At 47.1% G+C, this 26,255-nt stretch overlaps 2 protein-coding genes and 2 long non-coding RNA genes across 5 annotated transcripts; 2 read left to right on the top strand and 2 right to left on the bottom strand.

Annotated features, from left to right (window-relative positions):
• Window positions 1-788: 788 nt before the first annotated feature.
• On the bottom strand, window positions 789-9,984 carry LOC112939714 (uncharacterized). The gene is made up of 7 exons (XR_010740898.1): window positions 9,866-9,984; window positions 9,555-9,640; window positions 2,083-2,226; window positions 1,731-2,004; window positions 1,520-1,616; window positions 965-1,092; window positions 789-870 (listed from the first exon to the last, which is right to left on the bottom strand). It is a non-coding gene; the product is annotated as an uncharacterized lncRNA (long non-coding RNA).
• Window positions 9,985-14,742: 4,758 nt separating this feature from the next.
• LOC136354917 (uncharacterized) lies at window positions 14,743-15,509 on the top strand. 2 transcript variants are annotated; one of them, XR_010738789.1, is made up of 4 exons: window positions 14,743-14,982; window positions 15,073-15,138; window positions 15,229-15,360; window positions 15,421-15,509. It is a non-coding gene; the product is annotated as an uncharacterized lncRNA (long non-coding RNA). The 2 variants fall into 2 exon arrangements; XR_010738788.1 differs by having other exon boundaries at window positions 14,746-14,982; window positions 15,424-15,507.
• A 6,018-nt stretch (window positions 15,510-21,527) lies between these two features.
• LOC9266252 (transcription factor PAR2) lies at window positions 21,528-22,387 on the top strand. Its single transcript, XM_015787839.3, has one exon. It carries the CDS (start codon window positions 21,612-21,614, stop codon window positions 22,134-22,136), a length of 525 nt encoding a protein of 174 aa, XP_015643325.1. The 5' UTR covers window positions 21,528-21,611; the 3' UTR covers window positions 22,137-22,387.
• Window positions 22,388-23,581: 1,194 nt separating this feature from the next.
• LOC107275370 (oligopeptide transporter 4) lies at window positions 23,582-26,046 on the bottom strand. Its single transcript, XM_015783217.3, has one exon. The coding sequence runs from the start codon at window positions 26,019-26,021 to the stop codon at window positions 23,754-23,756; it is 2,268 nt and encodes a 755-aa protein (XP_015638703.1). The 5' UTR covers window positions 26,022-26,046; the 3' UTR covers window positions 23,582-23,753.
• Between the last annotated feature and the right edge of the window lie 209 nt (window positions 26,047-26,255).

The following is a 26,255-nucleotide window of genomic DNA, read 5'->3' as shown; positions in this document are numbered from 1 at the left end:
TGGTATGTGGCACGTGGTTACATGTGAGGAAGATGTGTCTTGTGGGTAAAGATGTACACCTCTGATCAGAGTATAACCTATTCGAATAGCCGCGCCCTCGGTTATGGGCAAGCCTAGCAATGTACCCAAGTTAGTGTTTTAAATTCTTAAAACCTGCTTAACAACTAAAATGTGGAATGGTTGGCCTGGGTTGGCTTGGGACAAGCTGGGACCCAGGGTCGGGTTGCCAGTTCGGTCTGAATCATCGTAGGCCTTGGGTTAAGGCAGGTTCGTGTGGGTTCACGGCCTTGATTAATAATATTGTATAGCTCTAGGATCGTGTTTGCAAGGTAGCTTGAGCAACTAAGTGTCTTTTAATGCTGTTTACTGCAAACCCTAACCCCCTATATTATAACTCCCTTGTACTCCCTTGCATTTATTCTGCACTTGTGGGTGTGTCTTGTTGAGTACGGTGGTTGTACTCAGTCTTGCTCAATTTTTCCCAAACCCAGAAGAGGAGTTCCTGGAAGATGAAGGCTTTGGTGTCTAGCTCGTGCCTGCCGTCAAGCGCCTGTGGTCGTCGCCCTAGTCTTCCGCTGTTTTTCGTTTGTCTTCATGTGTGCTGGGCCTTCGCCGCCCATGTAATAAATTAACTATTTATGCTTCCTCTTGTTAAACTCTGAATTGTATCAACTTTTGGTGTACCATGCCTCCTAGGACAAGGAATAATGCACGCACGTAAGGAATGCCCGTTGGGTTAATTCCGGTCGTGACACTATGTGTACGAAAAGAGCATAGCTAAGTGGCACCTGCTTATGAGGGAGATTGTTTCCTGGATTGGTGCATTAGGATACCATCTACAGACAGTGCTACCCTGTAGGGCTAGCTGGCCTGTCAAAGACGGAAGAACACATCATGTGAGTTAGAACAGTGAAAATATGCAAATGAGATAGGAGGGATAATAGAACAGGAATTTATTTCTTACGGTCTCAAAATTTAACAGTTAAACCAACAAATAACATGACAACAGGTCCATTGTCTGCTTGCTGCTGCAAGTTTTCAGCGTGGAATTGTGTAGCATGGGGACCCCATAATGCCACGACGGCAGTTTCTCTGCAAGCACATAAAAGAACTAAGAACTGGAAAATAATGCAGATGACTTTTTAACCATCCATATTTGCTACTAATCAAGATGCCAGAGAATGTTCGTCTAGAAAAAAAAGGAGAAACAAATATGTTTCCAAGAAATCGATGATGCACATGAAAAAAGCAATAATGATCTATCTGTGCATAGGTTGCTCATTTTGGATGGTAGCTTTCACTCACCCAGAACAGAAATATGTTTGGGTAATTTGGAACCATGTCATTATAATTTTGCAAAGTTTGAGATATGCCATCGGTATCTCAATGACGTGTAGGACCCACATGAGTCAATGACATGTGGGTCAAGATGGCATATCTCAAATTTTGCAAAATTATAATGGCATGGTTCCAATTTTCCCAATATGTTTGGAATGGTAACGTATCGATACGCACATACCTTCCATTGGTTATATGGACATTAAGCACAACTTTCATAACACCTGCACAAGAAACAGTCTGCTTTGGCCCGATGGTTGTCATTATGCCTATAGCATCTACATGGGAATATGAGGGAGGAAAACTATATATGAGTAAATGAGGGCAGCAAGCTAGAAATGGAGAAGATTAATAAGCAATAATATAGATTGATCTGGGCCAAGGAGACTTACCTGAAAGAATATCTTTCTTGTAAGCCCGAGCTCTGAGTTCATCAAAAGAAAGAATTTTGCAGGCATAAGATGGGAACGTGGATGGTGGTCTAGTATCTTCTATAACGGTTGTGTGAGCAGTGAACTTTGCCATCAACAGCCGATCAACAGGCCTATACTGGGGGCGTGCCTCGGCGACTTCGAAGTATTTGATGTAATACACAGCGCCTTCCTTTAGCAAAGGCTTGAACTAATCAACATGGCATCTTGGGATTTGCGCATCCATCATGTCTCCCTGTTGATGTTTCAATATGTAAGAGTGTGCGGAGGCAAATAGTGTGCAGAGAAAGAAAGCATGTACTCAGTGCTATACCTGCTCATCAAGCAGGACTAAATCAAGGCGCAAAATCTTGTCAGGCTCATTAGCTATGGTGAACTCCGAGAAGCGGGTTGCCCGCACTCGTACGCGCCAACGGTGTGATTCCTGTGTGACATCCTTTAGGAGACTGTAATCCATCTGCAGGGCACAGAAAACATATCATGCAAGTTAGAGGGGAATTATACAAACAATGTTCTGCATGATATGAAGGCACAAAGTTGTAATTGCTGAAGGGACTATGGTGGAGCATATAAGTTTTTTGTTTTTGGAGCTGAGAATTATTTTCAGTGCAGGGCATTTTAATAAATCATGTCTAAAAGCAGCTGATAGTAACAAGAGAGAAATATGGAAATTAAGAAAGAAGAATCGATAAGCACGCATGAAAGGCACTGGAACAAGCAAGTGATCAAACAGGAACAACACATATACGAACACAAGCTGGCAGTAAAGGCTAAACAAAAGGGAACAACAAAATAGGAAAGCTGCATCGACAAATGGGATCACAGAACAAAGAGCTTCACAAAAGAGCCATCACAGTGATGCAGAGATAGCCACAATAAGACTAATCTACAGCAACGATAATATTTCGTTGTAGACGATGTTCTTGGTGGTGGAACAAGGATTTCCATCATCATCTTCTATCAATAACTTGAGTCCTTCCTTTGATGTAGCTCGCGAAACAGCAACATATAGCTGTCCATGTGTGAAGACAGGGTTCTTGAGGTATACACCAACATTTCCTAATGTCTGCCCTTGGCATTTGTTTATTGTCATTGCATAACATAGTCTGATTGGAAATTGCCTGCGCTGGAGCGTGAAAGGCCACTTCGGACTATTTCCACTTAGGACAATCCGTGGAATACAGACCAGCTGGCCAATATTTGTCCCAGTCATGATTTTGCCCTCAAAAATAAAATCACCAAGTCGAGTAACCAGCAATCTTGTCCCATTGCAAAGGCCAAGTGATTGGTTGATGTTGCGAAGTAGGACAACTGCTGAACCAATTTTCAGGGATATGTGATGTTCCGGGAAGTTGTTTATGGATATCGAGTTTAGAAATTCTATGGGATACAACAGATCAAAATCCGCAGCTTTCTCAAGTGTATTTGCAATAGTGTCGCTGCTAAGATAGTCCTTTGCTTCTCCAGGTACTTTGGCAAGCATCATATCATTAACCTCATCAACAACTGCATTTACTGGACAAACTATTGCGCGCTGAGCAAGATACGGGATGCAGTCATAGTTGGTCTGAAAATATGGGTAGACAGCATCAATTATAGCTGTAATCTTGTCACCATGTGGAGTAAGCAACAATTCCTCAGGTATCTGTATCCATGTCTTTTCAACCTCACCCTGTCGTCTATCCATTGGAACACGTCCCTCACCAATGTCAAGAACCCATTTAGCGAACTCTGCTAGCTCATCCTTGGCTTGTTGCGAGAGCGATGGATTATGTAGCCTCATGTTAATGGTGAGGTGTAAGACTTCAACATGGTTCCACAATGCAACCAAGGAAGCAGCCACCACATCAGCTCTTGTACCTTGCTGAATCACTGGCAAGACCTGCCTAAAATCACCACCAAGCAAAATTGCTTTACCTCCAAAAGGCTTATGCACATTACTTGCATCATCAGCGGACTGAATATCCCGAAGAGTTCTATCCAGTGCCTCGAAGCATAGCTTGTTTGTCATAGGCGCCTCATCCCATATAATCAATGATGCCTTCTTAATAAGATCTTCAAGTATTGTACCTCTACGAACACCACACATGGACTGATCATGTATATCTATAGGTATCCGAAAGCGTGAATGAGTTGTCCTTCCACCAGGCATGAGCAGAGCTGCGACTCCAGAAGAAGCAACTGCAAGAACGACCTCGCCTCTTGACCTCAGCCTTGCCATAATAGCATTCCACAAGAATGTCTTTCCTGTTCCACCATGTCCAGATATAAAGAAAATACATTTTTCCTTATGAGCTAGCCTGTCAAAGACCTTGTCATATATCTTCTTCTGGTCATCATTCAAGCTAGCATACATGGACATAGACTCTTCATGGAGGCTGCCTTGGTTGAAACTGAGCTCTTCTAAAATAAGCATATTTCCTGCACTGGTATCCGAACATTCAGCTGGTGTCGGGAGATCGAATGATGAGATTGATAAGCCATTATTTGAGAAAATGCCATCCAATTCTTTGAGCAAGGTGTTCTGCAACATAACATCCGGAATAGCTCTACGCTGTACCCCAAGAGCTTTGGTTAGCTTGTAAGCAAAATCATCTGCCATATACTTCCAGTATTTATCAAACAAAACCCTAACATCACCTACATCACAATGTGCTAGAACAGTCATGAATAGGTTCCTGAGTTGATATGCAGTAGCCCAGATAACTGCCTCTTCAAAGAGATGATCCCATTCAGCATCATCACCAATAAGACCACGTGCCTGGCAAGCTTCACGATAGGTGCTGTATGTCACACCTTGGTATGTCCTGACATCTTCAAAAGTCATGCAACCTCGAGCTACCATCAGCAACATTCTAAGGTAGAATGGCTCCCCAGCACTTGGATGAATATGTCTTAACCTCCCTATTTTGGTTCCTCTTTTACGTTTTGTCCAGACTTTTTTGTCGGAGTCCCAGTTAAACTTGGAGGGAAACTCACAGTATGTGAGATCCCTGGCAAAGATGTGCCGTTGATTAGCAACAAACCATTCAGTAAGCATAGTTCTGGAAGAATCAGGGTCTTCTATAACCTCTTCAAGGTCAGCCTCTTCATGGTATGTCACAAACTGCATATTGGGAAGGTGCACAACAAGCCGCTCAACAGAAGGAGTTCTTCCATGTATCTCAAACCCATATAATCTCCAGTATGATTCACAAGTTGATAGATATCTGGACTTGATGTACTGCATAACCTCATCTATCCCACCATTGTTGGCGCTGCTAGTGTTTGCCTCCTCTGAATCCTTCTGCTTGAAAGCAAACGCAGTACAATCACTTCCTTTATTTACATACTTAAAAAGGTACTTGATAAGGTACGTTTTATTGCACCATTCCACATTGATATGACCTTGAAATTTCTTGAGAAGAGCTAGATTATAAGGGACGACCCACCGATTATCCAGCTTAACTCCATTCTTTACCACATAGCGACCATTGTTGCGTCGTCGATAGATAGGATAGCCATCATCATCTATGGAAGTCACATCACAGAATTGTTTTGGATACCCCTTTGAGCACCTACCATCTTTCATGCAAGGAGAATGTGGATTGTGCTCACCACATGGGCCATGTATCATGAATTCATCAACAAGACCAAACCCAAATTTATCAATGCCTATATCTGGTATCTCAGCACTTATAAGGCTATCAATGAATGCAGGTGAAGGATCTCCAAATTGACCCATGAGCCATGTTAATGTATGAGAATGCGGCAATCCCCTTTTCTAGAACCCGACAGTGTATACAACTGGAAAATAAAACAGCAAGAAAAAAGATATGAACAGCTAGCAGAAGCAATACATGTGGTGGTAAAGATATGTGTATAAAGACTGGATAGCTATAATCAATGAGATATGGAACTTACCAGCTTGTATTGGACCGAATGCCTGTCCAATCTTAATATATGTAATGTACTCATCTAGCTTCATATGGTAAACACGTGTGACCATATCACTTCTATCATTTGGTTTCTGGCCTAGCTCAAAACGAATCGCCTGAGTAATTTTTGGCCATTTAGGATTACATGTGAAAGTTGAGAATATGTGAGGAGGACCGTAGGCACGGCACAACGCCATTGAATCATGGTAATTTTGCACCATGTATCGCCTTCCTCCAGTGAAACTTGATGGCAGAATTACCTTTATACCAACATCTTTTCCATTAGTGTCTCCCCTAGCAACAGCATCAGATATACCTTGATGTGTTTCAGAGCGAAGCTTCTTCTGGCTCAGAGTATGGAAGTTGAGGCGAGATGTCTCGATACATGAGAAAGCATTAACAGCGAGCTGATCAGAAAGTCTACCACATCAAGTAAATGGGTTGGGCTCATCCTTTCGGTAGTGGCACTCATACCGATAATATTCAAGTATGGACACCTCATCACGACTCCCAGGCGGGTGATCATCTACCTCTCTAAGCTTAATGCCAGTACGAAAACCAACATCACCATATGGGAACAGAAGTGGGTACTGCAGTGACATAAGAGCTGGATGAATGGGAGAAAGCTGACTCAATTCACTTGAATGCTTCTGCACAACGACATCAAACTTCGATATCTCAGAAGATGTACCAGGAACAATGAGTGCAGCCAACTCAGAAGCAGTGGGAAGGCAGTAACGATCACCCTGAGAATGACCTGACCCAATGAGTTTGATAGCAATTTCAGGAGCACTTGGAGAGAGCAGCTTGTCTCGAGCAAGCCGGAACTGTTGCACAAGAGGATTGCATTGGTTAAGCATAGAGATAAGCTCTTGTACAATAGCAGGGTCAGGGACATCTACAGCACTGTCAGCATGGTCAAAAATATTAAGTCTGTTTTGCAGCTTATTGGTGGTGTCATATATGTATAGCTGTGCGTACTCCGGGCGCCGTCCAGGAGAAGGAAGCAAAGAACCTATTCTATGATGCACGACACCATTGATACGAAAGACATAAGGGCCATGACCAGTGTTTATGCTCCTGTCAATGTTAGCTCCAAGTGATGTGAATGCAAATAATGAATTATACTGCCTGATGAGTCGCATGAAAGAGCTGGAACAGGCGCCGCCATCAAAACGAATCAATGATTGTAGGATAGGAGGGAAAGGCCTATGCACAGGTAAGGAGATCTTCCCACCACGGCAACACAAATTGTATGCAATCCTCTTAGCCCTATGCGAACTCTGGCTAACGACTCTTTCTTGGTACCAAAAAAGCGCACCACAATGATTGCATTGATAATCAGGACCACCATAGTAAGAACGTTCTGGGTACGTAGCTGCAAGAATGGGGCAACTCATAAGCAAGGGAGCATGGATATATTTGTCCAACAGTAGATATAGAGTCCAAAAACAGTGAGAAAAGTAGAGCGAAGGAAGGTTGGCACTAAGTTATCACCTTTAAGAATCTCCATGTAGTCCTTTAGTATAGAATATGAGAACCTCACTGACGGTGAATACGGGATAGCCTCTGTGCAAACAGAACAAGAACGGGGCAACGGAAATAGCAAATAAGAAACAAAGAGAAAGGAAAGCAATAAGAGCATCCACCTAGTTGACCGCAAAGAAGGGTTTAGATAAGCAGGTGAACAACCTTTGCGTACAATGACACGTGCTTTCCTAGCTGCTCGCCGTTTTTCCCGGTTAACCCGAGCAATACGTGATGGTACTATTGGACAGAAATGGTCTCCTATGGACAACATAAATAGGCACGGCAATCAATAGCAAGAAAGAAAAAGGTTATAGGTAGCCGAACAACAAAACAAATAGCAACATGGAAGTAACTGGCAGAGTGGGTAGGATGAATGAGGGAAGGCCCGTGACTCCCTGTGGAACACTCAGATGAGGAGGCAGAATGAGAAAATGGAAACAAAATAAATTTGTGCTGGCACGAACGAATGAGCAAACACATGAACATAAGCATATGAATATACGCTCCGAGCATACGACGTCGCAACGAGAGAACAATTGTAGTGAAATATGAGAGAACAAATATGCAATGGGTGAGGAATGGAACTATACAATGAGATAGCGATGATCACTTCGAGCGTACATACCTATTGAGAATGATGAACCACCTATGAACATTGGGCGTTCAGCACAAGCACAGGATGAGGATGGTTCATCTATCGCCGAACAAAATTGTGAATCAGCAAAAAAAGCAATCAATAAACATGGTGATGAGCTCGCTAACTCTGAGGATACCGAGCATATGTACCTATGGGACATGATGAGCTTGCCGCGAGCACTGATCGCTCATTGGCAGCATAACATGAGGACGACTCATCTATTGACGTTCAAAACTATGAATCAGCGAACAATAGGGAAAATGTGCGCTAATAGCCTCGCTGGCTATGAGAACACCACATGCAACTATAATAAGATCAGCAAGTACCATATACACGCTTCTGCGGGCAGATGCATAGGGATCTCGACCGCTCCATGCGACAGCTGTACAGCAAGAAAAGAAGCTAACAAAACACAGACACATTGCAGATACATATGAATGTGCATGCAATGTAAAAACAAATCATAAACGAGAGAGGCATGAACCACCACAGAAACATGGAACGAAACACAGATACATATAAGTAATGTCTGAATACTGGCATAGAGCACGATATATCCCATGGACACAGGGTGGGAAACCATGAAGAACAAATCCAGGAGGCAGGTTCAAACATAGATACACCTAAAGATGTGTTAAAAACAAACACAAAAGACGAAAGACATAATGACATCGAGAGTCTGCCCGAAACACACCATGGCATAAGGTCTGACAGAGGAAGAAGACCATGGCCGCAAAACCAAAGAACCACGGGGCAACATAAGTGAGCAAAAAACATCCTAAATACAGAAGAGCAGCTTATCACCAATGGATGTGTATTAAGCAGGCATAAAAATTTTTATCCAATTTATGTACCTAAGAAGTGGTTACAATACAAACAAACTACATTCCCAAGAAAGCTTTGGCTCAAGCTGCAATATAACTGGTCGGTTTTTGGCCATTCAGCTTTTAGTAACAAGACAAGCCCAGATCTTTACAACTAAGCGTTTCACATTTTTTTTCTAAACTTTGGATGGCATAAGTAAATGTTATCTGACCCTCCCAAGGGCCAAGGCTTCTTCCTACTTTGTAGGACCTTTACTCTGCAGGAATACTGAACCATGCTCTAAAAAAGGAAAACAAAGGAGGGGGGCTATCACACTCCTTCCTCACGAGTGCAAGAACATCTCTTGTGATTCCTAGTGCACAAATCTAACTTCTTGGCATGCTTTACCACATCATTTTCCTTGGGGATTAATTTTCTTTTCTCCTAGCCACCTTTCAAATTTCTTCTCGGTGCTGTGTATATGTGCTAATGAATTCAGAATTTGTCATACAGAGGTGGGATGCAGAGAAGCACTTCGCATGATCTCTCTATTGTCGAATCTAAAGGGGAAAAAAAGAAACCCCACATATGTGGAATCAACCGAACAGGCATCCCAGCGACTGAACAACCTGATCTATAGAGATCAGAAACGAAAGGAAACAGAGGCAACCTATGAAAGAATGTAACTTAGCAGGACGACAAAAAAACGAATTAACACAAATATGTGAAGGAATCAGCGAATTAACATAAACATGTGAAGGAACTGTTTCCTGTTAATTGAAGGGGGCAAAATAAGGAGCAGAAATCAACAAAGCAGATATCTCGCCGATAAAATCACCTCATCTCATACACACCGAATAAAAGGTGGTAACCAGTGCACGAGAGAGCACAAAATACCTTTGCGAGCAGTAGACGAGGGAGGCAAATCCTTGCCTCCCCCAAGTGAAAACGCCAACAGAGAATCCCCAATCCAGCAGCGCAGCCTAGAAAGCAGAAAACCCAAAAATCAGTGGGCACACGCATGATCGAAAGAACCCTCGAACCACAACGGCGCAATCTAGAGCAAGGCGTAGGAGGAAAACAACAGAGCACAAGGGAGGATACGATCAGCGACGATACTGTGCGGAGAAGAAAAGATGAGCTGAGGAAGAGCAAGAAAGAATAGAACCAGCACTCTCTGTAGAAGAAAGGGAGGGAAACGGACAAACCATCGCCTGGCCATGGTCATGGGGCTCTCCGCGTAGTGGAGCAGCGAGCAGCAGCCAATCCCGTCGCCGCCGTACGCCATAGCAGTCCACCATCATAGCTCGAGAGTCGAGACAGGGGCGGACAGAGAGAGGAGCGGCCCCGCGACTCTGAGCGCTAGAGCCTCGCCGATGGCCGACACGCGGCGGCACCGATTCACGACCAAAGCAGAGGAGCCGAGGAAGACAGCGGCTCGACCAATGCTAACTGGGCCCAGCATACAGGAAGCACACGCGTCGCGAGCTGAATGGTAGACCCACCGACAGATGAGCACACAAGGAAACGACGAGCGCACAAGGCCGGCAAACCGGACTGGCGAATTTTTTTTATTTATAATTTTTTTTATTAAAAGTTTTATAAAAATAATTTTCCATTTTGAAAATTGACGGAAGGAGTCGCCTACCGCCCTCTGGGAGGGCGATTTTTAAAAATCGCCCTCTCAGAGGGCGGCGAAAATGACGTGGCAGACGGCCGTTCGCTCTCGGGCGACGGCCGTCAACGAAATTTGCAGGCGGCCCCCTTGCCGCCCTCCGCTAGGGCGATTTTATACTGTGCGGGGGGCCGCCTGCAAATTGGCGGCGAGGGGGGGCATGGAATTTTTCAGGCGGCCCCCTTGCCGCCCTCAGCTAGGGCGATTTTGTACTGTGGGGGGAGCCGCCTGCAAATGGGCGGCGAGGGGGGCATGGAATTTTGCAGGCGGCCCCCTTGCCGCCCTCCGCTAGGGCGATTTTGTACTGTGGGGGGGGGCCGCCTGCAAATGGGCGGCGAGGGGGCATGGAATTTTGCAGGCGGCCCCCTTGCCGCCCTGGGGGAGGGCGATTTTTGCCTCTCCCCCTATAAAGCCCAGTCCCTCCTCTGTGAAATTTCATTATATTCACTAAAAATCCAAAAAAAACAAAAGAGAGAGAGGGGAGGGCAGCAGAAGGGGAGCGGCGAAGCCCTGCTGGTTCGCTCAATTCATCACAGGTATGCTCCCATACATCTTTTGTGCATTTGTACTAATATGTTATGTTTGAGTATATATGTTGCGTTTTAGTTTTAGTTCCATATATTTTAGCACATCTGTAGCACACAGCACATATGTGTAGATCCAGAGCATAGAATATAATAGTATGAATTGAGACATAGACAGTAGTGTTAATTGTAAGATGTAGTTTAGTTTGATCTGGAGAATGTAACGTAATTTTAGAAATTTAGAGAACAATATTGTAGAGAATGTAACTTAGGGCGTAGTACAGAAATGCGAGGTTAACGCAGTTATTGTTTTCATCAGGCACAATGTCAAGTAAGGTCACATTTCAGATAGTTCACGGTGAAGGAAATATTAGATTTGGTCCAGATGGTGTTGATCTGTCAGATTTTGTAATGACATCTAAGGGCATCGATAGGCCTGCGGAGAGAACATTTCAGTCAATTTATAGTTGGTTGTTGAGAGGATTTAGAATAGACCAAGAAGTCTACACAATGTCAGTGTCAGTTGTAGTGAGTCGTGCAACAGAAGGTTATTTTTGGGAACTAATGCCGATGGACAGCACTGATGCTTGGAGACGGTATGTGGAAATGGCTTTTGAACGGTCATGGCCCCTCGTTATATTTGTGTCGGTACAAGAGAAAGATATAAATGTTTCAATGCAAACCGAAGATGTAGAGGGTCCTATCAATGCAGGGGATGTTGGACCATCGATGCAAAATGAGGAAAATCAACCAAGGGAGGAGCAGGCTATGGGCATGGCGGATGAGGGGGAGAGAGTCGGTATAATTGTTGATGAAATGGAGAGGGAAGATTCGGATAATGAGGAAGTGGACGACGACGCATCATCCGATGAGGAAGGTGATGTAATGGCCACTGATTGGGCAAATGAGGACTTCTCTGGACTTGTTATATCAGAGGGTGATCATGTACCCTGGGAGTATAAGGAGAACGAGGTAATTGAGGGTGCAAGATATGCTCATAAGGATGAGATGAAGGAGGCGGTGAAGCATTGGGCAGTTTCCTTGCAGAGAGAGTTTAGGGTGGTCAAGTCAACAAATTATGTGTATGAAGTGAGGTGCATGAAGGAAGATTGTCCGTGGCGTGTCCATGCATATAAGGGTAAATGGAATGATTATTGGAAAGTTAGCATTGTGACCGAGCACAAGTGCTACTTACAAGGGGTGGAGAAGTATCACCGAAACATCACTTCAGCTTTTGTGGCAAGTGAGATGTACAGCAGTGTTGTTGGTAACATTGGCTTTGAACCAAAATCAATTATTAGGCACATCGAGAACAAATTCAAGTACACCATAAGCTATGCAAAGGCCTGGAGAGCCAAACAAAAGATCATTGAGATGAGGTATGGCACATTTGAAGCTTCTTATGATAATTTGCCTCGTTTGTTAGCCACCATTGCCCAGAGGAATAATAATACGTACTATGACCTACATACATTTACATCGGTTGATGATCGAACAAAGAGTGTGCTGCAAAGAGCCTTTTTCTCATTGGGTGCTTGCATCAATGCTTTTGTGCATTGTCGACCTGTTCTATGCATAGATGGAACTTTTATGACAGGTAAATACCGAGGTCAGATATTGACAGCAATTGGGTGTGATGGGAACAACCAGGTTCTACCTATGGCTTTTGCATTTGTAGAGAGTGAGAACACTGAAAGCTGGTACTGGTTCCTAGAGAGAGTGCACATTGCAGTGGTGCGTATGAGGCCCAACGTTTGCCTTATACATGATCGTCATGCGGGTATGTTGCGGGCTATTGACTACTTGCAGAACGGTTGGGATGAGAAGGGACTTCCAACTAAGTGGCCTGATGTTCGGAGTCGGTGGTGCATGCGTCACATGGGTGCAAATTTCTACAAGCAATTCAAGAACAAGCATCTTATGGAGCTCTTTAAGAGGCTCTGTGCACAGAACCAAGAGAAGAAATTTAATGAGTTGTGGGACAAGTTGGATGAGTTGATAACGAAGCAAACAGATGAGCAATCTCGCAGTCCACTAGTTGAAGGTGACGAGCCTCCCATACCTCTTGGTGCATTACATGATGACCCACCAACAATGAGAAGGAGGTCAGGGTCGTCCATCAGAAATTTCACTCAGTGGATTGAGAATGAGCCTAAGGAGAAGTGGTCTCTATTGTTCGACACCGATGGATCTCGGTATGGCATAATGACAACCAATTTGGCAGAGGTGTACAACTGGGTAATGCGAGGAGTTCGGGTACTTCCATTGGTTGCTATTGTTGAATTCATCCTTCACGGCACGCAAGCGTACTTTAGGGATCGATACAAAAAAATTGGTCCGTCCATGGCCGATGACAACATAGTGTTTGGCAACGTAGTGACAAAGTACATGGAAGACAAAGTACATGGGAGCAGCAGTTGGTCCCGTGGACGGTGTTTTTGGGTGGAAGGAGGATATCACTGCGCGCTTCGAGCAGGTGATGCGCCTTCCACACCTAGGACCGACCACCACCCTTCCTCCGTACTCTACAGTCGGGCCTAGCAAGGCTTGGTTGCTCCAGTTCACTGTAAGTAAATAAGTTGTTATTATCATACGTGCTTATTTGCGACCGAATGAGTGTTTTGTACTAACATTTCATTCTTAATTGTAGGCGGACCTTCTACACCCTGACGCTGATGATTACTCGGTCCGACGCTCCCTTGAGGCGTACCTGTTGTGGTTGTTCGGGTGGGTGATGTTCACTAGCACCCACGGGCACGCTGTGGACTTCCGGCTGGTCCACTACGCACGGTCCATCGCGGATGCTCAGCCACAGGACGTGCCGCAGTGGAGCTGGGGTTCTGCCGTGCTAGCAGCCACGTACCGTGCCCTTTGTGAGGCGTGCACGAAGACTGACGCGGGAGCGATCATCGCTGGCTGCCCTATGTTGCTTCAGCTTTGGGCAGCCGAGAGGTTTGCCATAGGTCGACCAGTGGTGGACAGCGCACCCTATGGGGTTGGTCGCAGCGCGCAGTGGCCAGAGGACGGTCCCACGATGGGGACTTACTGGTGTCGACGTGGGGTTAGTGCAACTTCGCTGCGTTATAAGTTTATCAGTCGTCTTTTTTTTTCTTCACATAACATGTCTAATTCCGATCATGTTTATTGCAGCGTCGTTACGCTCACGTCCAGGTGAGACGTGGTTACCCGGACTTCGTGTTCGAGTTTGACCGTCTCCAGCCGAGCGACGTCATCTGGGAGCCGTACACAGAAGAGGCCGTCGCTGCGAGAGCACCGCTAGGACTTTCGTCCTTGTGCACACGCGACCAGGCTTACTGGCTCACCATCCTGCCGATGGTGTTCGACATTTTCGTTGAGCCTCACTGCCCGCAGCGTGTGATGAGACAGTTCGGACTTAGGCAGGTGTTTCCGGGCAACGTGCAGCCGACCGTCCTCCCTGCCGACCACTCGTGAGTTCGGATTGTTCATTTCTAAATTTTTATGATAATTACTTCATCGAGCCATATAATTTACCTCTCTTCACAGGTTGACTCGACGGGGACAGCTAGCAGGCGCACTTTGGGCTCCACGTGTACAGCAGTACGTTGACGACTGGGTGTTAGCTACAGAGGAGGTGATCAACGAGCTCTTCCCACACACGGAGGAGAACTACCGTGACTACCTTCGTTGGTACCTTCCTCGCACTCGTGCGCGTGTGACCTTCACTCCAGACGCCCCAGAGCCGCACGTTGCCGCTGTCACGGACGCGTATCCCACGCACCGTGACCGAGACTACTTCGTGGCGGTACATCCAATTTGTATTACTTCTTACAATTATTTCATTTATCTTGCATAATATAGGACAACTACTGAATTTGTTATTTCCATCTTGCATAGGCTGATGCCGCACGGGATATCAGTGCCGATATCACTGCAGTCCAAGTGAGGTTGAACAGAGGTTTGCACTTGACTGACGTTGAGCAGAGGGTGACCTTCGACCGGATGCAGGAGAAGATGCGTGCGGTCATGCGCGTCTTCTCCTGTCGCAGCGCCGTGGACGTCGTACCTCCAGCTGGTCCGGTACAACCACGGCCTCGCGCGCCTACCGTCGGAGCAGGACCTCGACCTACGGCACCTATTTCGCACGGTACTGCTCAGCCCAGAGGTTTCTTAAGTTTTGTTTCTGTTTTTGTACGAAAACATCACCCCGTCGTAACTTGATGATCCATCCTCGCAGGACCTCGTTTGCCTTCGAGCGCCCCTAGCTTCGGATCAGTGCGACCTACAGCACCGGTTTCGCACGGTACAGTTCAGCCCAGATATTAGTTCATTTTTGTTTCAGCTTTTGCACGATTATGTCACCATGTTTTAACTGCACGTTTCCTCATCGCAGGACCTCGTCTGCCTTCGAGCGCGTTCGCAGGCACGACCGGCGCTTCCACGAGCTCCGCAGGGGCGTTCGCCACCTCTTCGGGCGCGTTCGCCAGCTCTTCCTCTCACGGAGCGTCGATCCCTCGCCCACACGGTACTTTACTTTTTATTAATACTGTTAAATACCTGTACGAAACTGATGGTCCTTGTCCAGCAGGATTTGCAGCCGGGATCTTCGGTACTGGGGCCTCTTCGTCTCACGCCGGTAGGACTGGTCCTACTAGCCAGTTCTATGACGACGACTTGCACGGTGCAGACCACCACGACGTACTAGGCTCCTCTCAGCTTGGAGGAGCTCCAGAGGCACACACTCAGGAGCAGCCAGAGGTCACACCTGTACAGGCAGGACGGGTTGGCCGTGCCGTACCCCCGGACCGACTCACGTACTCCCACGGGCACATTAGGGCGCAGGGTAGGAGGGACAGGGGTAAGAGGCCTCGTCAGTAGTGTTCTACCTCTTCAGTCCTTATGTGACCGTTTCTTTTGGCTTACAAACTTGTAAAGCAGTACTACTTTTGCTATTACTACTGCAGTACTACTTGTGTTTGTCTCGTCTACATAGTTCTTTTCATTCATATGGTGCTAGAACAACTTATGCTCACGACAACACACTTTCGGCGCTGCACGGTAGTGTCAGATCCAGTAGCGCGCACAGTCCACAACAGCACACATGAAAAGCGGCAGCTCGAGTTATCACTATCAACTTTCGGCGCTGCCTGTTTACATAAAGTGAATCACGCCCACGCGTGATCGTCTTGTCACATCTAATGAATAATGTATCTCATTGAGTTCACATATATTGCAGTGAAAACGACGCTATATAATTGACAATCTGAAGGCAACCTCTTCATATCTTCTTTCCCACTAGCACACAACACACGAAAATGGAAGCCTATTCATTGGTAATACGTAATCTAGATTTGAGATTATGTAGAACATTCTTCACTACAATTTTACATTTTGGCAGCAAACCAAATATGATCAAATGCAATTTTACCTTACCAAATATTTGGTCGTGAAGAAAAATTTGGCACTAACAATCCAAATATGCCCTAAAAATTAATAAAATATTTGTACGGTAACAAAATATTTGTACGGTAACAATCCAAATATGCCCTAAAAAATAATAAAATTGTATTTTACCAGTCTTGGAGATTTTAATCTTGTATAGTTTTCAATATAAAAAGATTTAATAACTATTGATATTTATACAAAAATATAGAGCACAGTACAAAATCGCCCTTGCGGAGGGCGGCAAGGGGGCCGCCTGCAAAATTCCATGCCCCCTCGCCGCCCATTTGCAGGCGGCCCCCCGCACAGTACAAAATCGCCCTCGCCGAGGGCGGCAAGGGGGCCGCCTGCAAAATTCCATGCCCCCCCTCGCCGCCCATTTGCAGGCGGCCCCCCGCACAGTACAAAATCGCCCTCGCGGAGGGCGGCAAGGGGGCCGCCTGCAAATTTCGTTGACGGCCGTCGCCCGAGAGCGAACGGCCGTCTGCCACGTCATTTTCGCCGCCCTCTGGGAGGGCGATTTTTAAAAATCGCCTTCCCAGAGGGCGGTAGGCGACTACTTCCGTCAATTTTCAAAATAGAAAATTATTTTTGTAAAACTTTTAATAAAAAAAATTAAAAATAAAAAAAATTCCCGGACTGGCGATGGGCAGGAACAGGCCGTGTTGGGCCAGAGAACCATTTGGGCCATACAACCACTAACCTGCCTAACCACCAGATCACTATTAAGAATCAACGTGTGCACACCGTATTGGCTGCCGTCTGTCCAAATCGCTGGGAAGCCGGCAAATCCAGCACCTTTAAGAAATTTAGTGTGTGGAACAATTGTGTTGGGTATAGGCACCAAGTACAGGGCTTGCGATGCTTCATTCTGATTCTGTTGCTATAGATTAGTACCTGCCTGCTATAGATTAAGGTGATGTCTGGTTTCCATGGACTTATTCCAAGTCTCTGTCACATCGAATGTTTGGACACTAATTTAGAGTATTAAACATACACTGATTACAAAACTCATTTCATAACATTGGACTAATTCGCAAGACGAATCTTTTGAGTCTAATTACACCATAATTTTGACAATGTGATGCTACAGTAAACTTTTGATAATTATGGATTAATTAGGCTTAAAAAATTCGTCTCGTGGATTAGCTCTCATTTATGAAATTAGTTTTTTTATTAGTCTATGTTTAATACTCTAAATTAGTGTCCAAACATCCGATGTAACATGGGCTAAAAAGTTTTAGCCCCATCTAAACACCCCTAAAAGCAATTCCACAAGGATCACTAGAAGATAATATGCCCTTTGAATACTAATACGGTCACAGGGTGGCAACATGCTTTGAATGATGGCTTTCAAGGCTAAAACATTTCTTTTTCAGATTTTCAGGGTGGTGGTGGTCAGTGGATTGAAGACAATGGAAACTTGGTACAAGGAGATTCTTATAATTCGAGACTTTTGAGTATTGCGTATTATTGTAACGGATAACATGATTCTCCACTGAGGGTACTATTTATGGTTAACCTCATGTAAGCATACAACATTATCTATAATTTATTTAATTATACAAATCAACATGCAAGTACATCTAATCATCACCCCTCATTTTCACAATATTAACAAACATATCTATTATTTTTATAATATTTAACATACAATTATTAATATGTTCCACATCATCATCCACTAATAATTATTAAATTTAAACATCATGCAAACCTGCTATAGTATCTATAATTTTATAATTTATTAAATTTTAGAGCTTTTAAAATACAAGCATGTTAAATCATCATCCCACATAAGTTACATAATATTTCAATATATATCTTCATTATTTTTATAGTATGCTATGTATCTATATAGTTCATCCTCACTTAGTTAATGTTATTTCTCTCTTATCTCATTAAGCGATATCACATTAACTGTTTTTAGTGCTTAAATGATTAATATATGGTCCAAATTATCTCTCTCCTTTTCTTCTCTCATTATTCTATATCACCTCAATTTTTTTAGCCTTTGGATGATTAATATATAGTCCAAACTATCTCAATACTGTTATTCTTTCATAAAGTCATATTACATTACTTTTACAATTAAATTATCAATCTATAGACTATTTAAATTTAAATTATCATAAACCATGTTAACTTACATAATCTTATGTTGTCTAGCTATCTTACGCATAATTTTTACTTATTGTTATCATACTAAACTCCTACAGCAACGCGCGGGGTTTTACCTAGTTTATTGATGATTGCGTGTGTATGCATTAGCAATAAATGTTGTGGTCTAGATTATAAATCTATTAACTTATTAAAGTAATATAAAAAAGCATCCACGTTCGTTCTTATGGCCTAGAAATTCTCATATTAATTGGAGAAAAAGAAAAATAGAGGTCATATAGAAATAAGAAGAGTATAGAGTCCATATAGGAATTTAGAATTAACTAAAATATGGAATAAAAATAATAAAATGAAAAATAGAGTTTATAGTCCATATAGAAATACAATATACAAATAAATAAAATTTGAAATTTAAAAAATGGGAAGAAGAATCTAGAGTCCATATAGGAATACAGTTTAGAAGTAAATAAAATTCTAAATTAAAAAATAAAGCATATTGAAAAATGAGTTTAGAGTCCACATATAAACACAATTAGGAATTTTCAAAATTTAGAATTAAAAATAAATAATATTGGAAGAAGAGCCTAGTGTCTATATAGAAATATAATTTACAAATAATAAAAATTTGAAATTAAAAAAACAATGAATATTGGAAGACGAGTCTAAAGTCCATATAGGAATACAATTTAGAAATAACTAAAATTTGTTATTAAAAATAATTAATAACTATCACATACAATATGAATATTACTCATTGGTAATTTGGTAAAGTTAGTACAAAATTTAAAATTATGTTGTCATTTTAATATATTTTAATAAAATTGCGAAAACATATATGCTATTATATGGGAGAAAATATAATGATGCTAACCGCGCAATCTGTACGGGCCACCATGCTAGTTCATCTATAAATATTTAGGGCATTTGTAATCTCACCATTCTGAACTCTAATTGTGTTTCCATCTAGGGATGGCACTGGATCAGGTCGGGCACGGGCAGAGCGATTCCATGCCCGACCCGAGACCCACACGCTCGCAGCCGACCCATGCCCGCCAAGACTTTCGGGCAAATCCCCATGCCCGTGCCCATGCCTGACGGGCACGGGCATGCCCGACGGGTATCCACTGGATACCACATAATCTAAAAATAAAAGTATAAAATTTCTATTCAATACTTCTATAAATAATAAAACATTTGGCTATCTGAAAATTGCAGCCTTTTATTGGGAGGAAGTTCAGATCTGCATTACCTGAAAACAGGATAGACGCATTTTCTCCAGAGTTGAGATACTTCACCGTGCGCATTCTAAAAATAATGGGGAATGCGGTGAACACGCCAATCTCCGTCTGCAGCGCTATAGCTCGCATGGCCGTAGGAAAGGCTGCATGAACTGCCTGCCGCGAGCCCGCGACTGTGGGATAGCTTCTAGCATGAGCTGCACTGCACGCCTGGCCGGTCGGCTCACCGCAGAAGGGGAGGTACGTGCTGGTGGTGGTGGCAGGAATAATTGCTCTACCCCGGCCAGGAGAAGAGCTGCAAAAGCGTGGACAAGTGTAGCGCCCCCGGCGTGCACGTGGCGCGCCAGCTGCTGGCGACCCCGCGGCCCGCGTAGCCTAACATGCCCGCACATGTGCGTGCATGCCTAAGCTAGCTAGCGAGCTAGCTCGGCTCACCAGACGGACGATGTACTGCGAATCCGGAGCTCCCGTCGCGCGCGCCACGACGGCGTCGATCGAGAGTACAACCTGGCCTGCACCTGCTCCTGCTCCGCTGCTCGATCCCCCTCCATGATCCATGGGCAGCTATGGGCACAGGACACGTAATACGTCGTCCATACGGGTGGCGGCCTGACGCGCGCCTCCCTCCCTTTCTCCTCGAGCGCGCAGGGCAGGACCGGGTCCTCTCCGCGTACGCGCGCGAAGCGGCGTGCATGGGTCATGGGATGGGAGGGCTTAAGCTAAAAATTCGCGTCAAACCATGTGGCCGGGGCGGATTCCAGCCGAGCCGGCATGTACGGGGACCCGGGAGCAGGGCGGTGTCGCGGATGTGGACGGATAACTCGGTTTCTTCGTTTGCCGTGGCGGATGATCTCCGTTAATCTACTATACTCACCGAGCGTGAACGCATCATCGGGGGAACGGGATGCCGCCACATACTCGCATGCACGCAAAGGCGCACCTGGTGTCACGTGCAGTCGTGCAGATGATCCGAGCACCGGTTGACCTGTGAAAATAAAGGCTGCACATGAGCCAACATGTATATGCGAAGATCGTATCGCCGTGCGTGATGCATGCCACTTCCGCGGCTCTGCCCGTTTGGGCATCTCATCTTTCCTTGAAAAAAGAACACAATTTGCTCTGCCCAAGTGCCCATGTAGTACAGATTTTTATGCTCAGGTGTTCAAGAGTAACAAAAGAAGAGGAGAGAGAACTAAAATCAAAATTAAAGGAGAAATTTGAAAAGACAAATGCTGCGTATTACTACTATTCAGTACATTTCGTAATTTACAGCTCATCCTTTTATAGTAGTAGTAGCTTTCATGCATGTTGGCTTGTCTGGTCGCATGGCACATGTTACCCGTACACGACATGACGCCCACCCTGCGTACGTACTACATGTTAGCCTTATCACACAATTAATGAACATGTCACTAATAATATGCGTAGACTGTGTACATATCCTGTATACGAGTACCACGACTGAAAAGATGATAACGCTGAGATATCAGATCAGATGTTGAAGAGAAAATGTGACGTATCGTCTTCCACCATGTACCACAAGTCCACAACACACTGGCTACTATACAACTAGGTAGCCCCCCACGAAACCCCCTCTCGCTACACGTAGCAAGTTGACTAGAGCGCGACTACAGGCTAGCTCGTACCAAAGCCACGCCCAGATGCGCTGCACTCCCCCCACGCCCGCCCACATGCGCCTGCCACCCCCACCCCCGCGCCGTTCACTTCCTCCCCATCGCGACAAAACAAAACGCCGTTTTACGCCGCGCTGCTACCACAGTGTAGTCCACCTCAGCTGCGCCCGCGCGCGAGCGGGCGCGCCGTGAGATTCTCGCCACCTTCTTTTACTGGCGCGTTAGACGATTTATAGGCGCGCCACGCATGGCGAGTTGGTCGCTCGCTCGTCACGCGGTAGCGGTAGCTTGCTACCTCAGCTTCAGCCCACCCCGAGAAAGACTGGCTCGCTGGCCTGGCCATGGACCGCCGTGTCGTGACCGTGCAGGCGGAGGAGGACGAGATGGTGCGGCAGCGGCAGCGGCAGCGTCAGCTCGTGCGCGAGCGTGGGAGGCGCATCAAGGCGGCGGCGGAGCTCGGGCTGGCGCGGTCGTCGTCGGGCGGGCGGCAGTGGGGCCGCGCGCTGGGCCGGCGAGCTCTCCTGCTCCGGAAGGGCCCCGCTACAGCGGCGCTCTCGTCATCGACGCTACTGCTAGAGACGTCGGCTGGCCAGGAGGAGTCGAAGCAGGGGAAGGCGATGGAGGGAGAAGCAGAGCAGGAGGAGGAGGAGGAGGAGGTGATGGTGGATGAGAAGGTGGCGGTGCTGCGGCAGCTGGTGCCGGGGGGCGAGGCGATGGCGGTGGAGCGGCTGCTGGACGAGACGGCCGATTACATTGCCGCTTTGCGTGCGCAGGTCGGCGTCATGCGCGCGCTCGCCTGCCTCCTGTCCGGCCTCGGCTCGCCGCCGGAGAAAGAAATATCCGTCACGCCGGAGAAGCCTATATGAGAATGATGCGTGGGCGCCACAGGTTACGTGTGTCTCGTAAGAGGTCTCGTGTAAGCGCGCGTTTGAATCTTCTGTAGTGAGTTTCGTTCGTTTCTACTCTTCGTACGCATTACTTGTTCCCTTTCACCTCTTGCTAGGCTGGCAGGCAAACGCATGTTATTTTGTATAGTGGGACAACAAGCTAGATGCAAGTAGGAATTTTAGTGTAAGCTCTGCCACTTGAATTTTCCACCTCCTGGTGCTGTTGCCCCTGTCGTCGGAACATGGAAGTAGCAGCAACAAATGCAGATTAGCTAGCTGCTGGTGATTAGGAGTTGTGAATGCATGGCACCAGATTTTATTGAATTTTGTTGCTAGGCAAAAGTTAGTACGAGTATACATTTGTAAAGGGAGGAAAGGCAACACTAGAGCATGCATGCATGCTCGTCCTAGCATCCTAGGCTGATAAAGTATCGCGATGTGAGCATGCATGTGGCTCGATGTTTGCGAGGTACTTTTCCCATGTGGCGAGCGCGATCGTAGATTCGTCGAGGGATCACGGATCTGTAGCCTTGCGGTCATGTAGGTTCTCTTCTTAATTCAGACAGCTGCCTGCCTCAAATGCTATGGAGAAGAAACAGAGCTAGCGCACTGAATACTGCGTCATCTGCTTCCGTGAAGTGATTCCTGCATTCCTTTCTGGGTGAGGCAGAAAAAACGTCAACGTGCACAGAGTGAACTCTCGGTTGGTCGAACAAAGCGATCATATCAAATCAATCCATGGGCTCTTTAATGAAAAGAAAGAAAAATCAGAGCCATCGCGTGATCAAATCTCACAATCTGTTAGCTAGACCAGATCCGTACAAATAACGTTGCAATGAAACAGCTATTCACGGTAGAAAGATATACTGTACGGTAATATGACTAACGGCCAAGTCGAAATCTTTGATAGGCCAAACGCGATTCCCCCCTTCTCCTATATTCGGGGGGCCCAAGTTCTTTACTTCCCAACCGCGTAGTACGCAGTTTCCAGAATTCCAGGTCAAAGCCAAAACACCTCCCCGGGTAGAAATCTTTCGGATTATGCTGAAAAAAAAAAAGACCAGAAACTCAGAGAGTAAAAGTGCACGTGAACGAACAATTAATTCGTCGGCTCTCGGCTGAATTGATGCGGAAAGCAACATCCGTATGCTAGCGCGTGTAGGAGTATTTTGCATTATTGGGCTTGTCGTCTCGTATTGTAGTCATTACACAGCCTTTGATGCGGTTTCGGCCCACAACGTGCAGGCTTTTCTGCCGGTCACGGCCTAGGCTCAAACAGCTGCTGCCTCATGCCACTGCCGGTGCGGCGCTCATCAGCGGCACAAGTAAATTCAAAAGTCACTTAAATTCATTTGAGAGACTCGGAATATCCATCTCTGTTCAATTCCGTGTATATGTAGAAGCGAGGAAACCAAAAAAAAAAAAAAGGAAAGAGTTTTGGATCATGCAGGAACGTAAAACTAACTACTGGAATCATGCTGAATTTCAGTGACTTCTGAACTCTCCTGATCCTAGCAAGGAGAAAAAAAACACTGAACTATCAGTAGTGTTGCGATTGCGAGCAAGTACATATCAACAGTCCTCGGTACAAAAAGTTTATAACACAACAGGGCAGACGCTATCAGCGCCCAAGTTTATCCCTTTGGCGGTAGGGCATGAGGCCAGCGGGCAGTGCTCGCCGGCCGTACCCCACCAGCTGATGCTCCGGTTCTCCATCGACAGCGAGAAGTAGAGCAGCACCGCCATGAACGCGACGCCGGCGTCGAGCGCAGCCGAGAGGATGTAGTTGTACCTCTTCCACCACAGCTTCCTGTACCGGAAAACGAAGAAGTTGAAGATGATCCCGATGATCAGCCAGGAGTTGTAGTTCACGGCCGTTGCCGGCGGCATGTAGGAGGTCGCTCCGATGAGCACCGGCAGGTTGATCATCGGTATCCAGGTCTTGCTGGGGAACGCCCTGTGGAGCAAGTACACAATGACGGGTCCCACGGCGCCAGCGAGGAAGAACCAATTGAGCGCGCCGTAGTTGCCGAGTGGCCCGAAGATGCGGCGCGGCCCGACGAGGCCCCAGATGACGGACGCGTCGAAGAAGACGCGGTCGTTCGGGCACGTCCACGGGCTATCCGCCGGGAGGAGCGCGTCCTGGCAGATGTTGGGGATGGAACCCAGCAGCCAGTACGCCACCACGAGGTTGACCGTGGAGGCGACCACCGTGCCGACCAACTTCACGAGGAACATGGACTTGGGGGGTATCTTCATGTAGTGGCCGAGCTTGAAGTCGGACAGGAAGGACACGGCCTGCGACATGCTCATGTAGCCGTACGCCTTGAAGCAGACGTTGGCGATGGGCTTGCCCGGAAGCATGAGCCCGATGACGTACTCGGTGATGATGTTGAGCCCTGGCGTCTGGTTGGTCGTGGCCGTGATGATGCTGATCGGCAGCGTGAACACGAAGGCCATGGCGCAGGCGAAGAGGAGACCCCACCACGGGAGCTGCACCGCCGACCTGAGGACGGTGCAGAGCAAGAGCGAGACGGCCATGGACAGCGCGAGCATCGCGTAGAACCACCAGCTCGGCACGTCGCGGTAGCTCTTCATCAGCCTCGTGTGCACGTCGGGCTTGTCCCTCTGCGACGCGCGGAACCGGCGGTAGATCTCCTTCCCGTGGAACAGCGCCACGTGCGTGACGGTGGCCGCGATCGTCGCGAAGCCGAGCCCGTAGGACAGCGCAAAGAACGTGCTCATGTTGATCCGCCCCATCCGATGGTACCCGTCCATGTCGATCTCGAAGCGGTCGTTCACGATGGCCGTGATGTCGTATGTGCTGCCGGTGGCCGTGAACAGGTGCGACGAGAAGATGGGGAACCTCCGGGCGTTGTACAGGTCGAGGCCCCAGTACGACACCGGCACGACCACGTACATCAGGAGCACGTAGCCGGCCAAGATGTTGGCGGTGGCAAAGAACGGCGAGATCAGCGGGCTGTACAGGAAGGCTGACACGGCCGTCCAGTCGAGGGTGAAGGCGCCGAGGCCCAGGCCCTTCATGCCGGAGCCCAGCTGCTGCGCCGTGACGGACTTGGAGAAGATCCAGCAGACCCACGAGACGGAGGTCAGCGTCGGGAACAGGTAACCCGGCACGGCGTACCACAGGAAGCTGCAGGCGAGCGCGATCAGGAAGAACTTGGCCTGAGACATCCCGCCGCCGCTGCCCTCCTTATTCTCCTCCTTCTCTTCCCCCTTCCCGTGCAGCGCCCTGAACAGCGACACCTGCACGAGCGTGCCGGGCCACCACATTTGCGCCGGCTCCACCACGTACCTGCGCATCAGCCCCGCCCACCCGTAGCCGAGCACCTGCGTGGTGGTGATGAGGAGCCATGCGGGGAAGAGGGAGATGGACCGCCCGTAGAAGGCGCGGATGATGTCGACGATCATGACGGCGTAGGCGGACCCGCTGCCGAAGGCGCAGCCGGCGTTGGCGAAGATGGAGACGAGCACGTGCTCCTTCATGTTGAAGGGCCCCGGGTTGAGGCTGCACTCCCCGCCGCCGAGCAGCGCGGGGGCCTTGAACTTGCGGCGCGGCAGCACGCGGGCGAGGATGTGGCCCAGAGGCAGCGAGGCCACCTGCACGGTGATCTGGGTGACGATGAGCGGCTCGGTGCGGTAGGAGAAGAACTGGTTCAGGAAGCTCATGAGCACGCACGAGAGCAGGCCGAGTGTCCACATCCGGAACGTCCACACCGGAAGGGACGAGTCGTCAGTGACCGGAACCGTCAGCCGGACCTCCTCGATCGGCGACGCGTCGTCGTCCAACGCCCCTTCAGCGACCACGCCGCGCTCGACGTCGACGAACTCGCCCTCGCCCATCGCGTCCAATGCTTCGTTGTTGATCGGTCGACGTGTGATCGGTACGTGGTTCGTTGTGTGCTATTGGGAGCACGTACCCATGTATATTTATAGCGTAGCGTGGAGGGGGCGTGGGAGCGGAGTAGCCACTTCGAAACGGACACGGACCTATCCGTGCAGAGTGCGCAATGGCAGCCGAAACGGACACGGACCCGTAAGTCCGTATCGCATGCGGACTACGTCTCGACCGAAGTT

Source organism: Oryza sativa, chromosome 1 (genome assembly GCF_034140825.1).
Source record: "Oryza sativa Japonica Group chromosome 1, ASM3414082v1".
NCBI lineage: Eukaryota > Viridiplantae > Streptophyta > Magnoliopsida > Poales > Poaceae > Oryza > Oryza sativa.
Note: the sequence above shows the minus strand (reverse complement) of the source record. Positions and strands in the feature narration are given on the sequence as shown.

Coding starts and splice junctions, on each gene's coding strand:
- LOC9266252 (XM_015787839.3), top strand. CDS start 21,612: ATGGACCGCCGTGTCGTGACCGTGCAGGCGGAGGAGGACGAGATGGTG.
- LOC107275370 (XM_015783217.3), bottom strand. CDS start 26,021: ATGGGCGAGGGCGAGTTCGTCGACGTCGAGCGCGGCGTGGTCGCTGAA.